At 34.8% G+C, this 17,513-nt stretch overlaps 1 protein-coding gene across 1 annotated transcript in view; it reads left to right on the plus strand.

Annotated features, from left to right (window-relative positions):
• Positions 1–14,833, plus strand: part of FYTTD1 (forty-two-three domain containing 1) — a 34,261-nt gene extending 19,428 nt beyond the window's left edge. Inside the window, exons 4-9 of the mRNA XM_024124296.3 lie at positions 1,228–1,340; positions 3,092–3,188; positions 3,596–3,657; positions 5,185–5,259; positions 10,603–10,729; positions 12,388–14,833. Of these exons, the coding sequence (XP_023980064.1) occupies positions 1,228–1,340; positions 3,092–3,188; positions 3,596–3,657; positions 5,185–5,259; positions 10,603–10,729; positions 12,388–12,486 (573 nt within the window). The 3' untranslated portion in view covers positions 12,487–14,833. The remainder of the gene's footprint in view (positions 1–1,227; positions 1,341–3,091; positions 3,189–3,595; positions 3,658–5,184; positions 5,260–10,602; positions 10,730–12,387) is intronic.
• Positions 14,834–17,513: the final 2,680 nt, after the last annotated feature.

Here is a 17,513-nt window from a genome sequence, read left to right on the forward strand (position 1 = left end):
AGGCTCCGGACGCGCAGGCTCAGCGGCCATGGCACACGGGCCCAGCCGCTCCGCGGCATGTGGGATCCTCCCAGTCCGGGGCGCGAACCCGGTTCCCCTGCATCGGCAGGTGGACGCGCAACCACTGCGCCACCAGGGGAGCCCCCCATGACTCTTTTTGAATTATGGTTTTCTCAGCGTATATGTCCAGTAGTGGGATTGCGGGGTCGTATGGTAGTTCTATTTGTAGTTTTTTAAGGAGCCTCCATACTTTTCTCCATAGTGGCTGTATCAATTTACATTCCCACCAACAGTGCAGGAGGGTTCCCTTTTCTCCACACACGCTCCAGCATTTATTGTTTGTAGATTTTTTGATGATGGCCATTCTGACTGGTATGAGGGTGATATCTCATTGTAGTTTTGATTTGCATTTCTCTAATAATTTGCGATGTTGAGCATCTTTTCATGTGCTTTTTGGCCATCTGTATGTCTTTGGAGAATGTCTATTTAAATCTTCCCCCCATTTATTGATTGGGTTATTTTCTTTGATATTGAGCTGCATGAGCTGTTTGTATATTTTGGAGATTAATCCCTTGTCAGATTCTCAAAATATAAGAGAATCCAGATTAAATAAAAGATATAGTCCATATTGTCAGAGACTTTAGAAAAGGCTTCATGGGAAATCTGAATTAGGCTTTAATGATGGCCTGAATTTATATATGTAGAGGGAGAAAAAGTGGACATTTCATGTGCTTATTTTCTATGACATTGAATTTTCTTAATTCTTGTTTTTCTACTCAGACTTCTTTGCTATCACAACCTCCCTTTTTCCTTCTCACACATTTGTTTTGGATCTTGGCTTTCTTATCTCTTCACTTGATATCAAAATCATATTTATATAAAAGATTCCCTAATTTACATTTCTGGCTCTCTAGAGGGTTCTTCTCTTGAGCTCCAGAGCCATGTTTCCTCATCACCTGTGCATCCCTCAGAATACCTCAAACTGAACATAACCAAAATAGAAAAAAATTCATTCTTCTTTTTGAATTCTTCTTTTGTTGCAAGTATTTTAAGTATAATGTAATTATCTTTTTCGTCACTTAGACAGGAAATATTCAAGTTGTTTTAGCACAACCTGTACATATAAGCAGTGGTCAGTCCCTGTCCATTCTGCCTCAGAAATGTTTATTGTAGTAGGTTATAGAGCAAAAAGCAATCTAATTAACATAGTTTCTTGCCTTCTGAAAGAATATAGAGCGATATTTTCCAGCGTTAAAAAGGAAGGCAAACCTTCTGAGACAAAATGAAGTACAGAGAAAACCAGTTGCAGCTCTCAAGAGACCTAACCAGTTAAATAGAAAGTAAGTACTCAAATATAAGACAATGTTATGTTATACATCATAAATAAAGATGGACTTCTTGCACTGAGAGTTCAAAGGAATGAATTTGCAGTGATGTTTGTAGGTATCTGGTCATTTTCAAGACAGATATTTGGGATGTCTGTTTGAAAATCCAACATGGAAGTATTCAGTAATAGCTTCCGTATCTCTTAGAACCAGTGTTATTAATGAATTTAACTGATTTTAAACATTTTAAAAAAGCATAACTCTGTGTCTTTCTCTCTCTTGACATATAGAATAAAATTGCAAAAGGTGATCATTTTGGTAAAAACACCTCTTCCAGAATTATTCAAAATTGAGACTTCTGAAAGCTGAATTTGTTATATAGTCTAAATGGCTCTTAATAAAACAGTGTACGTTATTTGTGGGAAAAGCAAACCTGAAAGAATTTTGCATGAATGCTTCGTAAGCTGAAATTATTTTTCTATTAATTTTAAAAAGATATAACAGGGCTTCCCTGGTGGCTCAGTGGTTAAGACTCCACGCTGTCAATGCAGGGGACCCAGGTTTGATCCCTGGTCAGGGAACTAGATCCCATATGCATGCCACAACTAAGAGTTTGCATGCCACAACTAAGGAGCCCGCCTGCTGCAACTAAGGAGTCCACCTGCCCAACTAAGACCTGGCACAACCAAATAAATTAAAAAAAAAAAAAAGTATAACAAAACTTAAAAATTGTGGCCTATCTTTATGGTATTCTGTTCTCTGTAAGGATAAAGTAGTTGACAGGCTGCAAAGTTTTCTTATTATTTCAGTTTCAAATGCCTTTTATTCATCTTTTTTAGAAGATAATTCAAAGCAAAAAAACCATGAAGTGAAGTTTTTGTATAAGTGGAATGGCTACAATTGTAGCTTTATTCAACTATCATCTCTTTTTCTTTTGGGAATCATTTGGGAGTACTTTTTTGGAAAAGGGAAACTTCTCAAATAAGAGCTTGTCAACTACATGAGCCATTAATGAGCCCATGTTAATTGGGCTGGCAGGGAAATTTTGCATTTGAGCCTCTATAAGATTGGAGGTAAGGTTAGGTGACCTGTTAAAAATTTATTTATAAAAATAAATAAGTAGACAGAAATGAAAATTTGTTTTCTCATGTTTTACCACCTTTCTATAGAAACTAGAAAGGAATTGGTGAAAGTCAAGTCAAACATATAATTAAGATTACAATGTTCTAAGCAGGAGAGAGCAAACAGTGGAATAGTGTAAGTTTCTGTGTGATTTATATTAATATATGAAGGTTTCTGAGTGAAGGAGAGAAAATTGGAGAAGATGTTATATTTCAAGATTTTGTCTTCATTTTTGGTTTTCAGCAGTTTGATCATGATGTGCCTAGGTGTGCTTTTCTTTGTACTAATCCTGTTAATAAATCTGTACATTTATGTCTTTTACCAAATTTAGAAAGTAGCATTAAAAATGTTATTTCAGTGTCTTCAGAAGAGACCTTATATGTCAGAATATTAGACAGTTGAATATTTGTAAGATAAATTAGGTCAGAATTAACCACATTGTTATGTAGTCTGCTACGGAGGGAGGTATTTGTAAATCACATTTCAATAGCTTCATGTAAACAAGGGTATAATTCAGAGTCTTTGTGTTTAGTGTACCTCAGATTTTCATCCTATGAATTTAAATATTTTTGCTTATCTTTTCAAGACGTTTGAAAGTTGTTAAGTGGCTCACACTATTCATGGTGTATGTGTTTTTGTTGCAGAAATAACATTCCAGCCAATTTTACCAGGAGTGGAAATAAATTAAGTCATCAGAAAGACACTCGTCAGGCAACTTTTCTTTTCAGGAGAGGCCTGAAGGTATAAAAAACCCTTGGTAGTGTTTTCTTTTTACCCAAACAAAGGATCCTGAACATCCACCTTTAGTAATCCTCAATCATAGACATGGCCCATGATTGAGGTAGGGTTTGGGTTTAGAATATGGAGAACATGACATTAGATTAATTCCTTTTTTTTTTTTTTCTATTTTCTCTTTTGTTGTCCTCAGTGGCAGTGTCTTATAAGAATTTAACATGTTATTTAGGAATAAACTTGTTTTTACTACTTGTTCTGATACAGAAACCCAAACAGAGGTGTTGTCAGAATAGGCACATGCCCCTCTCCTGCATTCACACACCACACTGGGTTATAAAGTTACAGAGCAGGGTAGCTCTTTGGATTCACATCCTCTGCTTTCTATGGGATCTACTGTTTTTTTTTCCCTTCAGGTTCAGGCCCAGTTGAACTCAGAACAACTACTAGACGATGTAGTAGCAAAGAGAACTCGTCAGTAAGTTTCAATTTGTTTTTCAAGATGTCATTTCAAAACTCCCAGAATAGTAGTGACCCAAATTACTTTGTACCCCAGTCGAAAAGAAATTAAATGAGACCCAAAGTGAATTAACCATTGAGCCTGAAATAAATAAATCCTATGTTGTTTTTATTGTTTTTTCCCCAAAAACCTTTTTCATTTTCACATGTCAGTGTTATAAGTTTTAGCACCAAATACATTACTCTGTATTTTAATTTTTTTCTTGCCTGTTTATTCCTTTTTAATGAAATAGCTCTTTATTTTTTTATAACTACTTTCATACAAATGAACCAATTCAAGGAATAAATAGAAGAAAATCCAGTAGCGCTTTTAGAAATTTATAGATTTTTAAAAACAATATGATGTTTTCTTTTCACATATTGTTTTTTTTCTCCTTACCCCATGAAGGTTTTTTTCAAGAATGTATTTTTGTCTGTTAGAATTGCACTCCCCAAGTGTGAGTTGTAACACTCCATCAATATGATCAGGTTTTAAAATTAAATCATTTAAAATTATGGCTACTTCTGCGAAAACAAAGCATATAAAACATGATCATGGTCCAGATATGATGCCATCTATAATAGGCATGATTTTGAACAATTGGTATGTCAGAAAGGCAACTATTTGAACTTGATGCTGGCAATATTCTTTTGCACAGGAGTCAGGCATTGGAAACCAAAAGGAAGGAAATTATAATCATGACCTATTTGCTTCTGCAATAAACAGTATTTACATAATTGTAATAATGTAAATGCAGCTTATTTGTTTTGAACTTTAAGAATCAATCTATAGAACAAAGCACAAAATACTTAATTTGGTAACAGTGCAATATAAATGTCAGATTTTGACCAACATAAATATAAAAGTAAGGCTGATAAAACGTGAGAGGTACAAAATGGGTGAAGAGGTGGAGGGAAGGAATTAGAGATGCTACTGTCCTTTTATACAAAGTGGGTAGGGGATAATGTCAAGAGGCACTACTAAAAAAAAGAGATTTTAGTACATTTAAAGTTATAATGGAAGTAAAATAGTGATATAGCCATCAAAACGTTTAGAGGTAGGAAGAGAAACTAGAGGATAGTGTAATGAGCTGAAAATCCTTACCACGGCAAGAATAGTATTACATATGCATTTTGTTTAGTGAACTGGAGGTAACTAACTAGCAAGCAGGAAAAACAGGAAAGGTTAAAAGTGCTGCCTCTGGGGAGCAGAAAGGGAGAGTAGTGGGGTAAAGGACTGTTGTTTCTTATTAGGAGCCTTTCTGTATTATTTGATTTTTTTATGTGCGTATATTTGTTACACTGAAAAATATTTAATAAATTCAGGTGTCTAGTTCTTAACACCCAAGATGCTGATTAATTATATCATGGTGGGGCCCAGGTGTCTGTATTTCCTAAAAAACTAAGAAAAAGTAATGACTACTTTAAAATGTATGTTTTAATGTGGAATACACTATGGGATTCATAAACTGTCACTTTAATGAAATTTTTGGTTTTTTGAAACTAGGTGGCGGACTTCCACCACAAATGGAGGAATTTTAACTGTATCCATTGATAATCCAGGAGCAGTGCAGTGCCCAGTGTAAGTCTTTTTTTAATTTTGCACAAATTATAACTTCTCTATATAAGATAGTAGAAAAATATTTGACTTCTCTTCAGAGTATGATGTTCACGTTAGGATAAACTGAGACAAGGGTAAAAGTAATACTTGTGGTATAAAGTGGAAATAGTATAATATAAAATTAAAGGTAGGGGATTCCCTAGTGGTCCAGAGGTTAGGGCTCGGCAGGCACTTTCACTGCTGAGGCCCAGGTTCATTCCTTGGTCAGGTGGAGAACTAAGATCCCTCAAGCTGCACAGCATGACCCAAAAAAAAACAAAAAAAAAAAATCAAAAATAACAAAAAAAGTTAAAAGCTCCCTGATTCCTGGTTCTACAGCCCTAAAGTAACCACTTTTAACAATTTCATATATTTATTTAAAAATTTGGGTGCCCATATAACATACTATGTACATCTATTTCTTGTGTATAATCATAAATGAGATAATACCATGCATACTTGCTCCCTTCTTCCCCTCCCCCCAGTATGCTTTGGACTTCTTTATTTCATTACAAACAGATCTACCTTCTTTTTAAAGGCTTCATAATGTATTCTTTTATCTAGATGAGCTTAATTTAGTTAACCATTCCGTTATATTTATTTCATTATAAACTTTCTAGGTTGAAGCCGGAAGTGATGTTGCCTAGGTGATGGGGGTGAACTGAACCCCGATTTGACAGGCAAGATGTGAGACTTAAAGCACAGGGCCGGAGGTCAAGGATGCATTTCAAGAAAGTTCTAAAACCATATCATCAAATTCATCCTGATAGTTGACCTAGCCATAGACCAGACCATAACTGGCACTCTTAAATTTTTCCCATCAAGGAGTATCAGGAATGAAAAAATCTAAGCTCTATACTTAAAATTTAAAGAAAGTCCTGTATCAGCCAGTAGTCTAGCAGATTGGCTAGTTTCTTGGAAATTCATGCAGACGTACTCAAGCTTCTAACACAGAAGAGGAAAATATCTCTGTTGATATTTTTCACATTATGTGTGTGGCCCATTAGTAGGTTATGAAATCAGTTCTGTGAGATGTGATGAACATATTTTAAAAAGAGAATAAAATAATAAAATTTTTTTTCAACTTTCTAGGTTTATGGAGTTTTGTTTTTAACTATCTAGCCATTTTAATGATTGAAATGAAAACCTAGGATGATTCTCTAAGATTTTAGAGGTTGCTTTATTTTAGTAGAAGATCAAGACTTGGAAATCACCAATCCCTCCAAATTGTTGAAAAGTTTGTAGTTCTACTTACAGAGGTATTCTGTGAGTAATTTATAAATTTTAGTCTCTAGATTAGTCAGTCAAGAACCAAGTATTTTTTTGAATTAAGTAAGGTTGCAGGATACAAGATTAATATACAGACATCTGTTGTGTTTCTATACACTATAATGAAAATCAGAAAGAGAAAGTTAAAGAAAAAAAAAATCCCATTTAAAATTGCATGTAGGGGCTTCCCTGGTGGCGCAGTGGTTGCGCGTCCGCCTGCTGATTCAGGGGAACCGGGTTCGTGCCCCGGTCTGGGAGGATCCCACATGCCGCGGAGCGGCTGGGCCCGTGAGCCATGGCCGCTGGGCCTGCGCGTCCGGAGCCTGTACTCCGCAACGGGAGAGGCCACAGCAGAGGGAGGCCCGCATACCACAAAAAAAAAAAAAAAAAGATATAAAATTGCATGTAAAAAATACCTAGGAATAAACTTAATCAAGGAGGTGAAGGACCTATATGCTGAAAACTATAAAATGTTGTTGAAGGAAATTGAAGATTATTCAAAGAAATGGAAAGATAATCCCATGCTCTTGGATTGGAAGAATTAATATTATTAAAATGACCATATTACTGAAAGCAATCTACAGTTTTAATGCAATCCCTATCAAAATACCCAGGACATTTTTCACAGAACTAAAACAAACAATCTTAAAATTTATATGGAACCCCGAGAGACCCCAAATTACCAAAGCAACTGCTGAGGAAAAAAGAACAAAGCTGGAGGTATGACCCTACCGGACTTCAGACTATACTACAACACTACAGTAGTCAAAACAGCATGATATTGGCACAAAAAAGGACACGTAGATCAATGGATCAGAATAGAAAGAAATAAAAGCCATGTACCTATGGTCCATTAATCTATGACAAAGGAGGTAAGAAAGTGCAATGGAGAAAAGACAGTCTCTTCAACAAGTGGTGCTGGGAAAACTGGACAGCCACATGTAAAACAACGAAATTAGAACATTCCCTTACACCATATACAAAAATAAACTCATAATGGTCTAAAGACCTAAATGTAAGACATGAAACAATAAAACTCCTAGAAGAGAAAAGAGGCGAAACACCCTGACATAAATCATAGCAGTATTTTCTTGGATCAGTCTCCCAATCCAAAAGAAATAAGAACAAAAGTAAACAAATGGGACCTAATTAAACTTAAAAGCTTTTGCACAGCAAAGGAAACCATAAACAAGACCAAAAGACAACCCTTAGAATGGGAGAAAATATTTGCTAACGAAGCAACTGACAAAGGATTAATGTCCAAAATATAAAAGCAGCTCATACAGCTCAATATCAAAAAAACAGCCCAATCCAAAAATGGCCAGAAGACCTAAATAGACATTTCTCCAAAGAAGATATACAGATTGCCAACAAACACATGAAAGGATGCTCAAGATCACTAATCATTAGAGAAATGCAAATCAAAACTACAATGAGGTATCACCTCACACCAGTCAGAATGACCATCATCAAAAAATCTAGAAACAATAAATGCTGGAGAGAGTGTGGAGAAAAGGAAACCCTCTTGCACTGTTGGTGGGAATGTAAGTTGTTACAGCCACTATGGAGAACAGTATGAAGGTTCCTTAAAAAACTAAAAATAGAACTACCATATGACCCAGCAATCCCACTACTGGGCATATACCCTGAGAAAACCATAATTCAAAAAGAGTCATGTACCACAATGTTCATTGCAGCTCTATTTACAATAGCCAGGACATGGAAGCAACCAAAGTGTCCATTGACAGATGAATGGATAAAGAAGATGTGGCACATACATAAAGTGGAATATTACTCAGCCATAAAAAGAAATGAAATTGAGTTATTTGTAGTGAGGTGGTTGGACCTAGAGACTGTCATACAGAGTGAAGTAAGTCAAAAAGAGAAAAACAAATAACGTATGCTAACACGTATATATGGAATCTTAAAAAAAAAAGGGGTTCTGAAGAACCTAGGGGCAGAACAGGAATAAAGATGCAGACCTAGAGAATGGACTGGAGAAGACGGGGAGGGGGAAGGCTAAGCTTGGGATGAAGTGAGATAGTGGCATGGACATACATACACTACCAATTGTAAAACGGATGGCTAGTGGGAAGCAGCCACATAGCACAGGGAGATCAGCTCCGTGCTTTGTGTCCACCTAGAGGGGTGGGATAGGGAGGCTGGGAGGGAGATGCAAGAGGGAGGAGGTAAGGGGATATATGTATATGTATAGCTGATTCACTTTGTTACAACACAGAAACTAACACATCATTGTAAAGCAATTATACTCCAATAAAGATGTAAAAAAAAAAAAAAACTCGTAATGGTCTAAAGACCTAAATGTAAGACATGAATCAATAAAACTCCTAGAAGAGAAAAAAGGGAAAACACCCTGACATAAATCATAGTAGTATTTTCTTGGATCAGTCTTCCAAGCCCAAAGAAATAAGAACAAAAATAAACAAATGGGACCTAATTAAACTTAAAAGCTGTTGCATAGCAAAGGAAGCCATCAACAAAATCAAAAGACAACCTACAGAATGCAAGAAAATATTTGCAAATGATGTGACTGACAACAGGTTAATATCCAAAATATACAAATAGTTCATACAACTCTATCAAGAAAACAAACAATCCAATCAAAAGGTGGGCAGAAGACCTGAGTAGACATTTTTCCAAAGAAGGCATACAGATGGCTAACAGGCACATGAAAATATGCTCAGCAGTGCTAGTTGTTAGAGAAATGTGAATCACCTGTCAGAATGGCTGTCATCAAAAAGTCTACAAATAACGAATGTTGGAGAGGATGTGGAGAAAAGGAAACCGTTGCGATACTGTTGGTGAGAATGTAAATTGGTGCATCCATTGTGAAAAACAGTATAGAGGTTTCTTAAAAACTAAAAATAGGGACTTCCCTGGTGGGCCAGTGGTTAAGAATCTACCTTCCAATGCAGGGGATGTGGGTTCGATCCCTGGTCAGGGAACTAAGATCCCACATGCTGTGGGGCAACTAAGCCCGAGCACACTGCAGCTACTGAGCACGTGAGCCACGACTAGAGAGCCCGCATGCCGCATCTAGAAAGCCCACCCACTCTGGAGCCCACGCACCACAACTGGAGAGAGAAGCCCGCACACTGCAACAAAAGATCCCGTGTGCCGCGGTGAAGATCCCGCATGCTGCAACTAAGACCCGATGCAGCCAAACATAAAATAAATTAAAAAAAAAAAAGCTAAACTAAAAATGGTACTACCATATCCAGCAGTTCCACTCCTGGGTAGATAGCTGGAAAAAATGAAAACACTAAATCAAAAAGATATGTGCATCCCAATGTTCATAACAGCACTATTTACAGTAGTTAAGACATGGAAGCAACCTAAGTATCCATCAAGAGATGAATGGATAAAGAAGATGTGGTGTGTATATATATATATATATATATATATATATATATATATATATATATATATATATATATACATACATGTATGTATGTGTATATGTACACAATGGAATATTAGCCATAAAAAAGAATGAAATACTGTTATTTGCAGCAACCTGGATGGACCTAGAGAATGTTACGCTTAGTGAAATAAGTCAGAGAAAGCCAAATACTATATGATATCACTTATATGTGGAATCTATTATAAAAAAATAATACAAATGAATGTATACACAATGCAGAAACAGACTCAAAAGGGGAGAGAGAAGGGAGAAGGAACAAATTAGGTGTTTGGGATTAATGTACAAATTACTATATATAAAATAAGCAATGAGGATTTACTGTGTAGCACAGGGAATTATACCCATTATCTTGTAACAACCTATAATGGAATATAATCTGCAAATACTGAATCACTATGCTCAAACCTGAAACTAACACAATATTGTAAATAACTATACTTTAAAAAATAAAAAGAACCACTTTTTTGTTTTTTGTTTTCTTTTGAGAATGTAAATAAAGTAGCCTTCATACATTTGAACATGTGTACAAGTCAAGATGTCTTATGTACCAAATGATTTATTTTTCTTCTTTTAATTGTTAAACTGGTCTCTCTTTAATTTTTTTCTGGTAGAGCTCAGAAACCACGATTAACTCGTACTGCTGTGCCCTCATTCTTGACGAAACGGGAGCAATCTGATGTAAAGAAAGTTCCTAAAGGTGTCCCCCTTCAATTTGACATAAATAGTGTTGGAAAACAGGTAAATTTTTTTTCCCTGTATTTCTCTGGGCTGTTCACTGAAAACATTTTAATTAACAAAACAAATGTTGTATAATGAATTAAATAGGATGTCCTAATGCTCCTCAACCCCAGGAAACCACTGGTCTATCTATTTTCTGTCTCTGGATTTGCCTGTTTCGGACATTTCATGTGAATGGGATCATATAATATGTGAACTTTTGTGGTGGGCTTCTTTCAGTTAGCATAGTGTTTTCATGGTTTATCCATAATGAATATCAGTTTTTTTTTTATTGCTGAATAACATTCCACCATATGGATTTACTATGTTTTATTTATTTATCAGTTGATGGACATTTGGATTGTTTCCATTCTTTGTCTATTGTGAATAATGCTCCTCTGAACATTCATGTACATATGCTCACACAAAAACCTGTACATTCACATACATTTGTGTGTTTGTATATGAGTACATGTTTTTGTTTCTCCTTGGTAAATACCTAAGAGTGGATTGCTAGTTCATATTGTAATTCTGTATGTAACCTTTGAGGAAGTACCAGATTGTTTTCTGGAGAAGTAGCTGCAGAACCATTCCTACCAGCATGTAAGAGGGTTCTAAATATTTCCATGTCCTTGCCAACATTTGTTATTATCTGTCGTTTGATTTTAGACATTCAGATGCAGGTGAAGTGGTATATCTCACCATGGTTTTGACAGTTTTTGTATTAACCTTGTATCTTGTAATCTTGCTAAAATTCACTTACTACTTTTAGTAATTTTATAGATTACCTAGGATTTTAGAGTTTCTTTCCAATCTTTAAACCTTTTCTTTTTCGTCTTTATTATAATGGCTAGGACCTTCAGTTCTGTGTTGAGAGCATGTTTGCTTGCCTTGTTCCCAGGCTTGAGGAGAAAGCATTAAGTTTTTCACCATTAAGCATGATGTTAGCAGTAGGTTGTTTTTATCAGATTGAGGAAGTTCCCTTCTATTTGTAATTTGCTGAGAATTTTTATTTGTTGCATTTTGTCAGATTTTTTGTGTGTGTCCATTGACATAAGAATCTTTGGAACTGAAGACAAGAATTTCTGTATGGAAGGAAATTCGACCAAATTTATTTTGCTGATTTTTATTTTATTTTGTCACTTGTTACTTTCCTTTCAGAAATGAAGTATAATTGGGGTGCTTTTTCTGCTATTAATCAAAACCAGATTTTGATTTGAATTTGATTTAAATATCTATAATGAACTCAGAAATTCAAGAAAATTTGTTTCAAAATATTCACAAATCTAAATAACTTTTATCAGAGACATCACTAGAGTTGGTGGCAGTGTTTGCAGACCCTAAAAATAATTCAGAAAGAGAAATCTTTGGGTATATAACTTGGAAGCATTGCAGCATATGTGTTTATATAGTACATAATATTATAACGGTTAGGAGATAGGGTTTCCGAGTCACTTTCAATTCTAAAGCTGCAAGTAGGCAACTTAACTTCTCTAAACTTCACTAAATTCACCTATTTCGTATGGTGTTTGTTAGAATTAAAGGAGTTCATACATATAAATATTCAGGAAATGTTAGCTGTTTTTACTATGAATCACCATTATGATCACATTATTGTTCCAAAGCAAATGTGGCTTACAGTCAAGTTGTTAATTTTTGTTTTGTTTCGTTTTCTCTAGACAGGGATGACTTTGAATGAGCGATTTGGGATCCTGAAGGAGCAAAGAGCCACTCTCACTTTCAACAAAGGAGGAAGCCGCTTTGTAACTGTGGGATAGGTCCCATGTCAAAGGGACTTTTGAGTGATGACTCTTTTAAAAATCGAATTCTTTGAAGAGTTCATCACAGAAATTCAAGAAACTTTATTTCAAAATATTCACAAGGCTAAATAACTCTTATTTTTTATTTTTGAAGTTGTTTTTTTTTTAACATGTATAAATAATGCCCTGAAAGAATAACAGGAACTATACCTATATGTTCTTAAAGATTTCATGGTTGGCCCAGAGAGAACAATTCTCTATTTGACTTCTTTGGTTTCTCATGCAGCAGAAAGAAGGCGGAAAGATAGAAATTGATTATTTTTATGATAGTGGTATTTAGGATCTCATCACCTTTGCCCATTTTTTTTACACTTTGCCATGGTAAATCTTGATCTTCAAGATTTGAAGTAGGTCCCTTTGTTGCTGTCACTTATTCTTTAATAGTGTTGATGTAATAAGTGCAATTGACTTTTCTTCATTAGGGATATAAAAAAATTATTAGAATTCCAGTTTGGGGGTTTAAGATTTATGGGAATATCTGAACTTGGTTCATTTTTCAGATAACGTTAGGTTAATCCTCCAGAGTTTAAGGATTAAGTAAATTAAGGATTAAGTAAATCCTTAATGCTGAACTTTTAACAAGAATTGTGACTCTAGGCATAGGCTCAGTTTAAAATGTTAGTGTTTTTAGTGTTCAAAAGCTATAAATGGGTGTTTACAAGATTATCTGATAGAGCCTCCTCGGAGGAAAGTCCAGTGTAAAAATCTGATAATTTGTGTTTAGGAAATGAAGAAAGCATGAGAGGAAGTAGCAGGTGGAAGACAGGTAACTGAGGAGAAAAACTTTAAAACCTAGGTCACAGGTATACTGTTTGGATTTAGTGTAGTCTTGAGTCTAGTGTCCACAAAGAATTCTTCAAATGGTATTTAGAATAATTATAATTTTAAAATGGATTGAGTCCCTTAGATATTTTGATAGTAAAATTAGCCATAAAGCCCTAGACTTCTTTTTAGAAAAGTTAAACTTTAAGTTTGCTAAATTAAACAGTATACAGCTCTAAAAATAAAGATGTATATGTCACCAGGTAAAAAGTACAAAATGATAATAGAGTTACATTATAATCTTGTTTTGTACCTTTGCTTCTGATTTCTTGTACAAAGTTCAGGCATTTATGGTGAGAAGAGGGTTTTCCCCCCACACTCTGGAGGGTTAGGAGGAGTTAGTTTGTTGTGCCAAGCTAGTGCTAAACGTCCTTAGATGGTTGTAAATTATAAGTTAGGGTATAATGCCAAAATGCAGCAAAATAGTCAAGACTACACGTTACCAGTTTGGTCATTTTGAAGCTTAACTTTTTGGTTTGCTATAATGTTGAAACCTCTAAGTAGGTGTTAGTTTCCAAACAGTGTATTATTAGTGTTGATTTTCCCTGTTAAAAAAACACAAAACATTAAGTTATGGCTCCTGCCTGCTTTGCGGTGTATACTAGACTTCATTGTTGTCTCTCATGCTCCTTGGGTTACTTGGTTTATGCTAGCCACGGAAAGCTATCAATAACAGTTGCCTGCTTATACCAAAGAATTAAATCTGATCCTTAATATCTGGTATTTTGCTTGTAAGTCTACTGATAAGGGCTTATTGGAAGCCAGTGATACAATTTGAAAGTAAACTCTAGTCTCTCCATAGGCCGAGGACTCATTGCAAAACGTTTTTGCAAGTATGAAAGCTTAGATTCGATCCATGAACAATACATTTTAGACTGGTTGAGAATTACTGGTAACTTATTTTGAAGCAAAGGAAAAACAACTGAGCACGAGTTTGCTGTCTTTAGAACAGTTTGTGAAAATATGGTATAAAGATGTTTTCGTTTTCTTGTTATTTTAAATATTATTGTACAGAGCTATTATTAATGCCTTTTTTTAATCTTAAAAATTGCCCCAAATATTATCAAACAAAGTGTCTTTGGTATATTAAACTTTTGCTCTTCATGCATCTGTAATTCATTTTCTTTTTAAATACAGAATCTTGCCTTTGTTACAGCCAAATTAAAATTCTTGAGTGCTAACATGTTGTATATAAACAAAAGAATATGCTTTTTTGGAGGAAAATTTTCCCTTCTTGGAATGTGGTTATAATTATCCTTTTTCAGTTCTTAAAGCTTTTTTTTGTTTTGTTTTTTTTAATAGGGTGCAACTTAAATTTCCCTTTGCATCAAGGTGTATCCAAAACATTGATGCAGTGCATCACAAAATGAAAGTTTATATTTAATGAGATGCTTTACACTGTACTTTTTGGCATTTTTTGGAAAAGTTGCATTTAGATTTATTCTGAAGCTGTTCATTTTTAACAAATAAAATATTACAGGTCTCACATGGTTTATTCTTAGCTATAAAGATTGAGTTGTGGTTTTTAGATTGTTCTGTGTTACAAAGAAGTTTGTAATGACTGTAATTTTTAGGGTTTGAAAAGCTACCTACCAATTAAATTGGTAAATCAATCTAGACTCATATTGACCTCCCTCTAACTACCTTCTATTTCATTCATAGCTCCAACAGGAAGTAGCCAGGAGGAGTTAGAATAGAGAATCGAATTTACTTAGAATGCAGTATATTAGGCTGAATGAGCCTTTAGAGATCATCCAGCTTAACCCCTGTTTTTATATCTTGGTTCAGTGAGACCCATCTTTTCAAGACTTGTGTGTGGTAGAGTCACTTTTTAAGCTCAAATCTTTTAATTATAAGTTCATAATAAACTTCCTGTGAATTGAACACCACAGAAAGTAGTGGAATTGTGTGTGGCTTGTCAGATATCTAAGAATTGGTAGTAGCCATGCTTTAGCCTTTGTAGCACTGTAAGTAAATACACTCTGCCAGTGATGATTATGAGGTTTCATCACTCTGGTATTCCAGTCAGGTAGACCTATTAGAAAAGGCCAGTGCTCCTAATCAAACATTATGTATTTTTTTCTAATAGGCATAAACTTTGCCTCAATTTTAATTATAAGCAAATCATAAAACACTTCTAAGTATAAAGAAACTTAGACTTTATTGCCCAGTGGTTATTTTTTGTTATAATAGATATGTATATCATATTTTGCTGTCAATAGCTTTGTAATTCACACAGCATACACAGTGTCAGGGTAACTTTTGTTCTGATTTATATTACTCTAAGGAGTTAAGAGGAGAGGAAATAGCTGACTTTGCACTACAGAGAATGAATACCATACATTCTGAATGCAGGCAGTATCAGGGCAGAAAATGATTCCTTCATTTCTGATCACTCTACCTTCGAAGTTTCATCAGAATTACATGATTACTTTTTTTTTGCCACTGTAAAAAAAAAATGAAGCGTGTGATTTCAGCTTTCCTTAAAAGCAAGTTCTTTTTGCATAATCAATTTGGAGTTAGCCCCTTTTTAGAAATGATAACAAAAAACCCGAAGCATTTACAGCAAGAATTTTGGACTATTGCAGACCATTAATAGGGATTTAAAGATTTGTTTATAAATTGTTGACTTTGAATGTTTCTTTTTTTCCCTGCCATTACAGTTTACTTTCTATCTGAACTCTATTCAACTAAAAGCTTGATAAAACAAGGAAATGTGATAACCATTCTGGAACTGAAATTCCTTTTTCTCAATGTATTTGGATGAGGTTTACCATTGTTTAAAGATGAATAGGAAAACTGTTTCCCTAGTGTGTATGTGTTTAATTTCTACTTCCACTTCTGTTTTCCTCTAAGAAGAAAATCACATTGTCTAAATTTTCTTGTATAAAGTTTTAAAAAGTCAATTATTAGTGATTCTTATTAAAGGAGTCAGAAAGGGTGAGACCAAACATTTATTGAATATATTCAACAAACCAGTTTCTGTGCTTTATATTTGAAGAGAATGGGATTGGCCAAGATTTTAATCCTACTGCTTTGAGTTTATAAAGTGGAATCTTAAAGGAGTAGCCGTAATATATTTCTAGTGAGTGAAAGTAGGGAAAGGACTTTATTTCTGCATGATGGGAGACACAGAGCTGGAGAGAGTTACTGAGATTGGAGTGAAACTTTTGTCCCTAGTGTTCAATGAGTAAACTTTCAGCCTGTAAAATACACAGGAAGAAGCAGGGAAGTTCTCTATTATTCCTGACATTCAGTAACCCCCATTGCCTATTTTTCCATCTGCTTCCAGACCACAGAGCAGTAGTGGAATAAGTTACAAATCCTTGTATCCCTTTTGCTCACAGCCCTTTTGCAACTGTTTCTCATCACTTCTTTTATTCATCACTAGACTCTTTGGTGAATTCCCTACAATGACTCCATTTCCTATACCTCATTCTCACAAGATGATCTTGTCTCTTGCTTTATGTAGAATATTGAGGGAGTAGGATGAGAATTCCCTCATATTCTACCTTTACTTTGTAGATGAAACTACAACTCCTTAGAAGGCTCAAAATTAACTTCTTGATCTATCTTTTATTCCAGCCTTTCTTTATGTAGGACTAGTTCTCATATTGATAATAGTGTGTATATATATATATATATAGCCATTTTTCTTGTATCCACAGGCCTCTGTTTTGGCCTTCAAATATCTACAGACTTAATGTCTACAGATATTTTGGCCTTAATGAGACCCTGTTCTCAAAAATTGTAATTCTTTTTTCTCCTAACCTCCTCTGCTGTATTAGCACATAAACTCCTATTGATATACTCAGCCTAGGATATGGAAGATAATTATAGAGTTTAACATATTAAGGACCTTAAAATCTAGTTGGCTAGACAAAGTAACATCAGTCCATAAACTTGGTCAGAAGTTCAGAAACCAGGATTAGCATGGTATATTGTAATTATAATGAGATGTGCAGGTAGATAGGAAGAATGAGGCCATATTATAGAGAATTTGTCAGAAGAATTTGGTGTAAATGTGGAATGTTATAGGTAATCAAATATAGATGACATCTGTGCATTTTAAATATCTGGCAACTTTCTGTAGCATTGTAACAATATGGAATATATAGTTATGTTTTTAATTATTGCGGTTGAAATAGCTCTAAAAAATATAA

Source organism: Physeter macrocephalus, chromosome 1, assembly GCF_002837175.3.
Source record: "Physeter macrocephalus isolate SW-GA chromosome 1, ASM283717v5, whole genome shotgun sequence".
Taxonomy (NCBI): Eukaryota; Metazoa; Chordata; class Mammalia; order Artiodactyla; family Physeteridae; genus Physeter; species Physeter macrocephalus.